Below are 12,736 nucleotides of genomic sequence, written 5' to 3'. Positions count from 1 at the left end.
ACGGTGCATGAAGTGCACCAGGCTTCCCACGCTGATTTGGGCTCCAGGGAATGGGTAAGTTGCGTTGGCCGAGCTTGGCCAATGCGAGGATTGGGGGGGCAGGATGGGGAGGAGGCGGGAGGGGGCGTTACGGGGTGAGGGAGTGCAGGTGGTAGGCGTTCCTGGGGGCAGGCAGGTGGGTCGGGAGCAGGAGGCAGGACCAGGATCCAGCAGTTATACTGGACCCTAACCCTGTTCCCGAGCTGCCCAGGGCAATCCCAGGCTGCTCAGATTTGTGCTACCTCTACCTCTATTTGTGCAGATTTGAGTAACCCCATTGGGGCTGCTGTGACTTTACCGGGGTAAGGGGAAGCGATTTCCCTTGCCCTGGGCTGAGCCACTTTCAGCCCCAATCCTGCCTTGGATGCAGCGGAGGCCTGCCGGCCTGCCTGATCCAGAGTAGGTTAAGATGGTGCTGTATGTTTTCCAGGTTGCAGCCTGGAGGATCTTTACAACTGTAATTTGGGTGTCTAGTTTCTTCTAGGTTTTGTTGTTTATCCTCTAGTTCCCCTGGCTAAAGCAAATAGAAATTCTCTTGTACCCCCACACCATGCGGGGCAGAGGAAATGAGTCATAGCAAGAAACTCCCAGTGTGACGGGGAAAATAAAAATGTTTTTTAATCGCTGGGTTGTAACCTGGTATTCTAATAACTGACCACTTTTGTACTGGGTCCTGGGAGATTCTATTGCTTGCCAAACCTAGTATTTGGCCCAAACCTAGTAACTCAGGGCCCAATCCTATCCAATTTTCCAGCACTGGTGCAGCCGTGCCAATGGGGTGTGCACTGCATCCTGTGGTGGAAAGGCAGTCACAGATGCTTCCTCAAGGGATGGGAACATTTGTTCTGCAACCTTGGGGCTGCATTGTGACTGCACAGGTGCTGGAAAGTTGGATAGGATTGGGCCCTAACTTAAATCCTGGACTATGGCACTTATAAAATTCCTACTTTCATTCCACTGTGTTCAAAGAGAGTCGGTTTGGTGTAGTAGCTAGAGACTGAGCTACAAATCAGGAGTCCCAGGTCTAAATACCATGAAGTTACTAGAGGGCTATTCAGTGTTCCACTGCAAATATTTACAGACTTCTGCACAGACGTACATATTTCCATGTGAAATATGCATTCATATTCTAAGCCACAGTGTTGAAAGAGTGTTGGTTTGGTGTAGTAGCTAGAGACTGAGCTACAAATCAGGAGTCGCAGGTCTAAATACCATGAAGTTACTAGAGGGCTATTCAGTGTTCCACTGTAAACATTTACAGACATCTGCACAGACGTACATATTTCCATCTGAAATATGCATTCATATTCTAAGCCAGGGGTGTCCAAACTTTTTGACAGGAAGGCCACATCATCCATCTGACAGTGTATTGGGGAAAAAAGAATTAATTTACATTTCAAATTTGAATAAATTTACATAAATGATTAGAGATTGAACTTGAATGAATGAAAGAAGGTCTTTCAATAGCTCCAGGCCTATAAAAGACCTTGCACAAGGCAAGGCCAGCCTTTCCTTCGCTGCCACTGCTGCATCACAGATGTGAAACAGCAAGCAGTGGAGGGAGCCCTCGTCCCACAGCTCACACGACAGGTCAGCCGTCACACTGAGAGCAGTTGCATCAAGTCAGCGTGGGCTCCAGCAAGTCTCTGGAGGGCCAGAGGCCAACTGGAGACTGGGGGCTCCCCAGTGGCCTGATTGGGAGTGCTCAAGGGCCATAAGTGGCCCCAGGGCTGGGGTTTGGGCACCCCTGTTCTAAGCCAATACAGGAACTGGACCCCTCAAAAACATAGTGTACAGATTACAGGTAGTGCTGAATATAACACATGAAGAACTACACATGCATTCAGATCTACAACTGTGAACTCTGTACTCATTTTTCATACATGTTGAATGAAACATGTGAATAGATCTAAGGTGACCTTTGGCAAACTACACTCACTCTACCATCTACAGAATGGGAGAAACGGACCTTGCAATAATACAGGCTTTCTTATTAATAGGATTATAACAAGGCAATGCATGTGGCCCTCGGCTGTATCTACTTAACTTTTCTCCCTTGCTTGCTTTCTTCCACTCTCATTTTGTTGTGCTGTTCCTTCCTTCCAACAGCTTATCTGGGTGCCCCATCGCAGCTGCTGAAAAACTAGCCAAATCTCATGAGAAACAGCAGCCTCTAACTGGTGACCCTACAAAGAATAGCTCCAATTCTGATCGGATTCTCAGGTATCAGAGAGCTGACAAACAGATTCTACTTACCACCCACCCCACCCCTGTCATGTATATTGGACGTGCCAAAGTCTTCAGTTAGGCTTCAGTCAGTAGCTAGTTACACTGAATCTACTGTTCTATTGCATCAATTAGTTCTACACACACAGTTTGTTACTCAGGACAAGATAGGAACGCAGCCGTGTGTGTGTGTGTACTTTCGGTTGTTTGTAAAATTTCCAGCGAACAGCATACACCGTCCCTGATAATCTCTGAGAAGAACAGCTAGGCCATTTTCTGTAAGAACGTTCGGCATATCTTTTGTTTGTTTTTCTGCTGATATTTTTCTTACTGTTAAATGCTTCTTCACAGGGTAGAAATGAAACTGATGTTCCTAAGAAGGACATGCAGGCAGGGGCTGATCCAGTGTTTGTGTTTGGGGCATGAGCACTACCTTAACTCCAGAGCCAGGTCAACCAGGCGGGTAGACCTGGGCTCCCAACAGAACTTTGGCCTGCATGGCCAATGTTTGCTGGGCGCGTAGACCTGGGCTCTTGCCTGGACTTGGAGCCTAGATCTACCTGCCGGGTAGACTTGGGCTCCCATTCCAACGACCCTCTGGAATCACGTCTTCCAGGTGGGTAGAACCTGAGCTCCCAGTTAAACTGGCTTCCATGGCCGAGGGTTGCTGGGCTGATAGACTTTGGCTCCTGCCTAGACTTGGAGCCCAGATCTACTTGCTAGGTAGATCTGGGCTCCCATTCTGCCACTTCCAGGTGAGTAGACCTGGGCTCTCAAGTGTGCTTGGGCTGTTCCCCATCCCAGCAGGTGCTCTTCCCTGCTGGCACAACAGTTTGGGGGGAGGGGGTTACAGTCATGGTCTCCCCTTGGATCGACCCCTTCATGGGGAACAATGAGTGGCTTCTGTAACATCAATTAATGCCGAGACAACAGGCCAAAGCGTTTCTGTGTCCAGCCTCCCTACAGATTACACTGCAAGGCAAACTGCTGGAGAATTGCAGCTGTTATATTGACTTAATGAAAAAAGTTTTAGTTTCAGCCTCTGGCAGTAGTGGCAAGTCAGGTAAGGCTGGGAAATTGCCCTGTCTGAAACCCTAGAGGACTGTTGCTAGTCAGGGTAGGTGGAATGGTGGTCTGTTCCACTGTGATAAGCCAGCTTCATAGATATGGCCATTGTTAGTTGACTGCAGATCGCATCTGCTAAGCTAGAAATCTGCCTCCACTACATTCACACATGAATGGCCAACCTTTGCCATTCTGGAATTATAAATCTAGAGTATTCAAGCTCACTGATGTAAATTAGAATTGACAAAGCAAAAGCTTTCTGCTGGCTAGGGGAACAAAGATTTAGGTTACATGCACTATGGGATTAGAAAGGCATTGCCAGGAATTGTAAACCACCTGATCATTTCAGAATTATGAAATACTCATAATTACATTTTAACAGTGTGTTTCGGACATTTAAAAATCATTTAAATTTTCCCCAAAACACATGTATAATTTCTCTTCCAACTCTAAATCTTACTGCATGTGTAGATTTCATTGTAACTGTTCCACACTCTTTGCACCCAAACTGTTGATTTCTAATTCAAAAAAAGACAAGTATGATCATAAATTCAAATAAATTTTATCTGCAATATCTTTCACTTTTCTTCTCCAGAGACTGTTTCACTTCTAACAAAATTATTCAAAAGCAATAACTCATATGTTCATCTTTTAAAGCTGCAATCCTATACACACTTTCCCTATGGAACACAATGGGACTTACTTCTGAGTAGACATGCATAGGATTGTGCTGTTCAAAATTCAGTGTGCCTTCCCAGAGGAAATTCTACCCCCCCAAAAAAAAAAGTTTGCAAAATAAGACATTCATCTCAAATGAAACATGTTGTGAAATGTCCATCTTAACTGTTTTCCTCCTCCTCAGGCCTATGTGTTTTGTGAAGCAACTGGAGGTTCCTCAATACGGGAGCTACAGGCCCAACATGGTTCCTACCACCCCAAGGGCCAACTTGGCCAAGGAGCTGGAGAAGTACTCCAAGGTCACCTTCGATTATGCAAGTTTTGATGCTCAGGTTTTTGGCAAACGCATGCTTGCCCCAAAGATTCAGACTAGCGAAACCTCACCTAAAGCCTTTAAATGTAAGTTGGGGCTGTTAATGGACATGGTTTGGAATACCCTGGAGGGCTTGTTGTGGTGGTTTGTCATTGTTGCTGCGCAAGGCTTGACCCACAGAATCAGACCAAAGATCCAACCCCTCTTATTCTCAAACTGCCCCCTTTTTCTGTCCACCCTCCATCCCGAACCAATCCCTTGACCACCTTACCTGCACTGGCAGAGTGTCTGGGCAGTTCTGGCACATGCGTGGAGGAGCCTCTGGCTCTTTCTGCCAGCAGCAGAATGAGATGGTGATGTGATGTTTGCACCTTTGCACGGCGACTTTCAGCAGTGGACTGCTAGATCTGCTGCCATGAGTCTCCTGTTGGCATAAGAGTAGTTGTGATGGATCCTTCACAGGATCATCCCAAGCTGAACCTGAAGCAGGTCAAAGTTGCTGTACCCTTAGCTGCTCAGTGAGACACTGTCCTCACATGTATGTATATCCCTTACCTGTACCTGCTGCTGCTGCTGCTGCTACCAGTTCTCCTCCTCCTCCTCCTCTTCCCACCCGCTGATTTTAAAAAGGCAGAATCTGATGATTGAAAGAGAAGGAACGTATGGAGGAGAGCAGGGTGCTGGCTGAGAGAATCTCCCAGGCTCTAGTTTTTGAAGTAGGAGAACCAGAAGGAGAAGTAGCAACAGTGGCAGCTGGGGTCATGCTAGGCCACCTAGGCCAGATGAGCAGGTAGCCAAATGGAAGGTGGAGACTTTCAACAGGTATGTGGAGAAAAAGGGACACCCCTTCCTGGTGTATACAACTAGCCTGCTACCTGAAGCAGCTACTTTAACTGACCTGTCAGTGAGCTAGTCTTGGTCCTCCTTGAATTTATCTAAGTCTTTCTAAAAGCTAACAATTAATTACACAGGCCTACAAAATTGAGGGTCAGAAAAGTTTTTCCCAAACTTTATGGTAGTTTGATATGAATTTGGGGTGCCGATTCCAAAAATGGCAAGAACTGATAACAGGGGGAAAAGCGTGTTTAATCCTTTCAATTCCAAATTTCTCCCTTACCCCCTGCCCCCGCCCCCGGGTTTCAAGTGCAAGTTTGCAAGGGATTTCTCCCTGCTCATGGCTCTATATGTGTGTCGCTCCCCCTTTGGGAATCAAGATGGCTTCCATCCGTATAGCCCCATCCTGGGTTCTGTTTCTTGTTCAAACAAGATTGTGACAGAATGCTGGAAACTGGCTTTTACAGAGAGATTTGTGTGTGTCAGTCAGACCAAAAGGCAAAAAGCCCACCTGCCTCAGTAAAAGCCGCTCATAAATTTCTCACACTGCCCTACAGCCTAGCTCCTTTGCCCATTATTTTCATTGGTTCACACATACCTATTCTAGTGGCATGCCAGAATTTGTAGATAAACACATAGAATTTTATAAACACTGCTCCCTTTCCAGGCCCAGATCAAAGTGTTGGTTATCACCTTTACAACCCTAATGGCGTTAGGATCAAGTTACAGTACCTAAGAGACTCACCATATGAAACTTTCTATTCACAAAGGTCGTGTGATGAGCCCCTCCGAAGTGTCCTGTCACCTTCTGGGATTCAGTTGGTAGGGAATGCTGGAATGGGTCTTCTCTGTAGAAACCCTTGGAATGTGGAACTCCCTGTTAGTTTGTTAATTTCCTTCAATGTCGACCATCAACTGAAGCCCAACTGTTTCAATAATATTTTAAGTCATTTCTGCCCAATGTTGCATATATGCAACAGGAACCAAATGTGTACACCTGTGGGCTGTACAAAAATGGGTTAATTTTATTTAATTTTTAAAAATTGATTAATTTAATTTAATTTAATTTATTGTTTAACATTGTTGTTCCTTTTTGGGTGTTTGCTGCTTCTTATGTTTTTGTCGCTGAATTTTTATTTTTGTTATTTTTTTTTCTTATTGTTTAATATTTTTTTAACTCTGTAAGGAACCTTGATGGCTTCCATTATGGAACTGGAAAGGCAGGGTATACATTTTCTACTAAATCAATCAATCAAGACAAAAGTTTAACATGTCAAATGCCTGCGTGAAAAAAGAATGCACTGATTTGATATCAAAATGAGAGCTGGTGCTAAACAAATGATTCTGGAGAAGGAAGTCCATGGATGGGTATCACCATGGAAAAGGCCATGTCTGTGGTTTTCACCTGCCTCACCTCAGGAAAAAAAGGGCACCTGGAGCTGAGCCTCAGAGGACTACCTCAAAACAAGCGGGTTCATATGAGATCTGATGGACCTTCAGATATTCAGGTCCTAAGACGTTTGGAGCTTTCAAACTGTCAAGCCAACACTTTGAATTGTGCCCAGAAATATAACAGTCCATACATATCTTTTATGCACTGGTGAGATATGTACAGTCCAATAAATCCCAATTAACATCCTGACAACTCTGTTTTGGGCGACCTGCCGTTTCCCAACAATCTTCAAAGGTGGCTCAGTGTATAACTGCAGTAATCTAGCCTGTTGTTACCAGAGCACTCATGTAGGCCACCTATATCTTTGGTTCATTCTCCATTGTTATCGGTGGAGTGACTGTTGTTAAGTACAATTAATATACATGGGTGTATCAGGTATGCTTGCCAAAGTGTCAAATCCCTTTGTTCGAAGAGATTGCAAGTTTATGCTGTGTTGATAATACTGGAAAAATTAATGCTCCTAAATGATACTAATTTTTGCCATTTAACCTTGAGTGGGTGTTTGGACTTTGCTGAATCTCCCATCCACACCCTGCTGTAGACTGAGATCTGAGATGATGCTCCCAGGTCTGGACTGATTTACTTGCAAGCAGTGCTTTCACAACCATCCTACATCACACCCTGTGTTACTCCCTTTTTACAGCCAAACCTTTTCCAAAGGCCTCTTCCCCCGGCCACAGTCCCTCCAGCAGTTACCTGAAGAGCACTTCGTCTTCATCCACAGGCTTCGACTACTCCCATGATGCCGAGGCTGCACATATGGCTGCCACAGCCATCTTGAACCTCTCCACCCGCTGCTGGGAAATGCCCGAGAATCTCAGCACCAAGCAGCAAGATCTGCCTAGCAAGGTGAAGGTAAGATGGGCTGCCAAGTGTTCATTGTCTCAGTAGAAGAAGAGTGACCAGCCAGAAGAGTTTCTTCTAGGCATTACATGCATGAGTTCCAAGAGGAATTGTGAGACTAACCATGGGAATACGTCTGTGAAAATATAGCCCTTTCTGCTTCTGTCTACCTTTTTGACTGTTATTATGTGTGTGGGTCCAAACTAGATATGAGGGGCGCAGATTGTATGTCAGTCAGGTTGCTGCCAATTCTCTATAACATGGGAAGTAGGGGCAGTTTTCAAGCACAGCATGGGTAAAAGTACAGGGAAGCTGAGCCCTTCTTTCATCAGCCTTTCCCCATCCCCAGTCACTCATCCCCAACCATTTTTCTCCAGTGTTGCTCCATGACAAGATTGACAGTGCAATCCTGTTGGCAACCTTCAGTCTTGAAAGACTATGGTATCGCGCTCTGAAAGGTGGTTCTGGAACAGCATCTAGTGTGGCTGAAAAGGCCAGTTCGGGAGTGACAATCCCTTCCACACTGGGAGCAAGTGCAGTCTGTCCCTGGTCTGTCTCCCTGGCTATGGGCCTTCCTTCTTTGCCTCTTAGCCTCAGACTGTTGGCCGAGTGTCTCTTCAAACTGGGAAAGCCCATGCTGCACAGCCTGTCTCCAAGCAGGCCGCTCAGAGGCCAGGGTTTCCCACTTGTTGAGGTCCACTCCTAAGGCCTTCAGATCCCTCTTGCAGATGTCCTTGTGCAATCCTATACATTGTGCAATCCTATACATGCTTATTCAGGAGTAAGTCACACTATGCTAAAAAAAGCTGACTTCCAGGTATGTGTGTATATGAATGCAGACTTCATATCAATGGGAGACAAAAAGCTAGAAAGAAGTAGTTTCAGTGAGAAAAGCATGAGAGGGGAGAGGGGAAAGGGTTCTGCCCCCTTATCCATACAGACTTCACATTCAGTCTTTCTATAACTCTCTATAGCAGCAGTTCCCAAAGCCCTGCTTGGACTTTGGGATTGCAGTAAGTCTTTGCAGGGGTGGGACAATGGCAGTAATATGACCCCCAAGATCACGCTGCTGCTGGTAACAGAATGGGGGTTTACTTACCTAGTTCTGTTAACCCAAGGGGGAGCTGGTGATTATTAGAGGGCGTCAAATATTTGTAATATTTCCTTGATTTTAAGAGCCAAAGACATTGTATGTAAACCAGATCAGCCATTACAGAATTAGGCTATTATGAAACTTTTGTAGAGGATTAGAATATTAATGTGTTCAGATGTTTACAAGATGACAAATCTTTTCAAGAACAGGATTCCTCGTTTTTCAACTTTGCTTCAGACGTTTGGTGTTCCCTTGCAAGATTCTGTAGGGCCTTCTCATGGCACTGTTGGCTCATGCCACAGAGGGGCTCTGGAAGACTCTGTAGGGCCACTGTTGACTTGTGGCACAGGGAGGCACTAACTGTATGAACTAACTCCTCCGTGTGCCGCCTATGTACTCAGCTACTATAACATGCATTTTCAAAGGGCTCCTCAGATTGTGCAAATCATGGTCCCCTCATGCCCTGCATGGGGGTGCCATTTATGTGAACTGGTGCCTCTGAAAGGGGGCATGAAGTGACCATGATCTGCACAATCAGAACAGCTCTTTGCAAGCCCAGTTCCCATTGGCTTCTGAGCTTCCTGTCAACCATAAGTGCTCCTGCAGGCAATTACATGAGGTCAACTGAGCATCTGGACCAGATTATAAAGTTGAAAGGGACCAAAAGGTCATCTGTTCAATTCCCCAGCCACAAAGCAAGACATACTAGCCCTCAGCAGGTCAACCCAAATTATTCAGTGTAGCACAATCGGGGAGATTAAAAAGAACAAATTGCCTTCAGCCAAAGTAGTCATGGAGGTGATTACAAAAGAATAGTCAAGACTGTTGCTTCCTGTTTCAGTCCATGGACATTGAGGTGGATGAAAACGGGACTCTGGACTTAAGCATGAACAAGCACCGCAAACGTGAGAATGCCTTCCCCAGCAGCAGCAGCTGCAGCAGTAGCCCCAGCATCAAATCCCCAGATGTATCCCAACGCCAAAATAGCACCAGTGCCACGAGTAGCTCCATGACCTCACCCCAGTCGAGCCACACATCCCGCCAAGACGAATGGGATGGCCCCATTGACTACACCAAACCAAATCGACAGCGGGAGGAAGAGCCAGAAGAGGTAAGTAGTAACGGGGGGAGGAGGGTGACTGGTGCAACACTGTGATTCAAAGAACTAGAGCTCCTGCTCTATGGCACAGCTGTGTCGGGGTTATCGTTGATGCATCCTGAGAAAGTAGGGGCAGTATTCCTCCAAACTCTACGAGACAGTAGACATTAAGGAAGCATGCATCTCGCATACCAGGTCAACGCAACGGTCCCTCTGTTTCAACAGTGACCAGCCTGATAGCCCAGAAAGATTAACAAGCAGCTCAGGTTGGTGATATCTACCCTCTGTTGCGTCCTTAGGGTCTGAGAATCAAAGCTATTCAGTACTCCCTGAAAGTGATTGCACCTACAGAGTTGTGCACATGTATGCGCAGTTTGAAAACATTGTCACTGCAGCGTGGATGGAAATGTGCATGCCAATACGTAATATGTAGTATGCATAAGGTCACGCTGGATGCCTTGTATCCAGCCTTATGCACAGATTCTGATCTGCTAATGAGTGCTGTTTCTTCATCAATATATCTCTGTTGCTGGTTCGGAGCTCATTTACAACCCAATCCTATCGCCCGCCAAACCACAGCGTTCAGCCGCAACAATGGAGCATCTCCTTGGACACATGCCAGCTTTTTAGCTGGCATAAGTCTGAGGAAAGGAAGCAGATGTGGCAGGTTAGAAAGTTGGGGATAGGATCTGACATGCATTGTTGCTGCCGAGATCCATCCTGTTCAGCTAGCCCCCCTCCCCACCCTCACTCCTCTCCACCCTGAACCTCCACCTCGCTGCCCTATGACCCCCTCTGCCACCTTACCTGCATTGATGTAGCCTGGTGGGCCACTGGCACGTAAAGGGAGCTGCCAGCTGTTTCCACTGGCTATTGCCTTGCGTTCAATGGCTGTGTGTCATTTGCAGTAGCACTGTGCCATTTGTGACAGTGGAACTCGAGTTCCACTGCCATACTAGAAAAATAGGATTGGGTCATCATCATTTACTTAATGTCTCTTCTAAATCCATTTTATATTAGCAGCATCACAACATCCTCTGGTTCCCAGTTAGTTGTATGAAGAATTACTTATTTTGTGTCTTAAATCTGTTACCATTCAGTTTCATTGGACTTGAAGTTTTGAACTTCAGAGAGGTTGATTCAAGTTATACTTTATAATAGCACTTCAACAGCTAATGTAGATTCTCCTTCTTTGCCCATTTGGAGAAGTTTGAACAGGTACTGGTCAGAGATTGTTTTGGTATAAAACATTCTGTTTGAGGGCAAGGAGCAATACTATAGCGTCAATACCTAAATGTTGTTGCATTGGAAACCACAATTCAGGTTTGCTGCTTTTTTTTTCAGTCCATCATATTTTCTTACCTGGCAGCCAACCATGTGGAAGGAAGCATTAAAGGCTTCTAATTAAGGTTAGCTGCTGCATTTGTCCCATGGTACAGACCAAAGAAACTATATGCCTGCATGGAGATGAGAGAGAGAGAGAGAGAGAGAGAGAGAGAGAGAGAGAGAGAGAGAGAGCTTGGCACACACTTGAGGAAGGGATCTCAAAGCTTCCTTTACAGCCTCTCTGAGGAGCCAACTAACTTTGAGGAAGCAGGATGCCTCATCAATACATGGGAAGAAAATTTTGACTTTTCAACATCTTCTACTTATTTTTAATTTTGCTTATCAGGCACTTGTGCTTGGACAGGTATCTTGGAGGTAGGCAGGGCAAAATCACTCTACAGGTGACAAGCTGAAAACTATCTGTAGTCCCATATATAGAGGGAGAACCAAATGGTGTCCCCCTTCATCAGTTTGCCCAGACTGAGGAAATCAGCAGGTTTGATAACTTTGCTGCTTGCCAGCAGCAACAGTTTGGTTCTCCAGTATCTTCTCACTTCCCAGGCCAGGGAAGCCTGTTTCATGAGTCTGTTTCATGTTTCATGAGTCTCCTCAATGGGATTGCCTGTGTTCTCCTTGCCAGTTAGTGGCTCTCATGGTGCATGAGCCAGGCAGCCAGTGCTAGCTCTGCAGAGCTCCTAGTTTGAGTTGCTTGGTATCTGACAGTGGCCTTGTGGACCAGCTGGACATGTCTTCTTCTTCTTAAATCTTTAGCTGGCACTTGGGGAGCAAGTCATCCTCTCAACCAAAATGCTGCTGTAGGTGCTGCTAAGATCCACATACCATTCATGACATGCTTCCACTCTTGGCAATTGTTGGCAGTGTGTGGCTGAAGATGTGGCAATGACCACTGGACCCCTTTAGAGAATTCACTGTACTTTACAACCTACTAGAGCAGGGGTCTCCAAAACCCGGCATGGGGGCCAAATGCGGCCCACGCCAAGCCTCTATCCAGCCCGCTGCCAGCCTCTTGTCCCCTGAAAACCACTGGCCCACTTGGCTAACATGACTGGAACTATGCTCCGGTTGCATCTGGAGGGTGTTCTAAGGGCCAGAGAGGTTGAATGAATGAGCCCATTCATTCATTTAATCACTTATCTAAGTTTCATCTCTAATTTATTTATATAAATTTATATTTAAATTTTTTTTCTGGCCCCCAGCACTGTTCCAGATATTTGATGCAGCCCTCTGGCCAAAAAGTTTGGAGAGCCCTGCACTAGAGAAATAGTTCTGCATTTGAGTCTCTTGCTCCTCCACACCCATCCTTTGCCTGTTTTTCAGTCAGAGCCTGCTGTCTGCTCTTTTGCCTCTTCTGAAGCAGATGACCAGGAAGTACCTGAAGAAAATTTTGAAGAAAGGAAATATCCTGGAGAAATCACCTTAACCAACTTCAAGCTTAAGTTCCTCTCCAAGGAAATCAAGAAAGAGTTACTCACGTAAGTTGTGTCACTTGGGCTCTGAAATCGCCCAGTAATGGATTGAAGAGGAGGGGAGAGCAAGAAGTAATTTTGCTGGATGGGTGGAGGGCAGTGTGTGTGTGAATTCTTCAGAAAAAAATACCCAATTCATTGATGTTTCACACTGCGAGGGTCTTATTTAATCCAAACACTTCAAATCAAAAGCTTTAAAGAGAAACCTCATGCTCCAACTATTCCTGATTGTCAAGATGAAGTATCACTCCATATGGTTCCCTGAAGCTGTGACATGATT

At 45.7% G+C, this 12,736-nt stretch overlaps 1 protein-coding gene across 1 annotated transcript in view; it reads left to right on the top strand.

Annotated features, from left to right (window-relative positions):
* The window catches only part of MYT1 (myelin transcription factor 1), a 76,827-nt gene that overhangs the window by 22,755 nt on the left and 41,336 nt on the right, over positions 1-12,736 (top strand). The window contains exons 9-13 of the mRNA XM_066624732.1: positions 2,149-2,262; positions 4,193-4,407; positions 7,333-7,457; positions 9,386-9,655; positions 12,308-12,462. Coding sequence (XP_066480829.1) covers positions 2,149-2,262; positions 4,193-4,407; positions 7,333-7,457; positions 9,386-9,655; positions 12,308-12,462 — 879 coding nt within the window. The remainder of the gene's footprint in view (positions 1-2,148; positions 2,263-4,192; positions 4,408-7,332; positions 7,458-9,385; positions 9,656-12,307; positions 12,463-12,736) is intronic.

Source organism: Tiliqua scincoides, chromosome 4 (assembly GCF_035046505.1).
Source record: "Tiliqua scincoides isolate rTilSci1 chromosome 4, rTilSci1.hap2, whole genome shotgun sequence".
Lineage (NCBI taxonomy): Eukaryota > Metazoa > Chordata > Lepidosauria > Squamata > Scincidae > Tiliqua > Tiliqua scincoides.
Note: the sequence above shows the minus strand (reverse complement) of the source record. Positions and strands in the feature narration are given on the sequence as shown.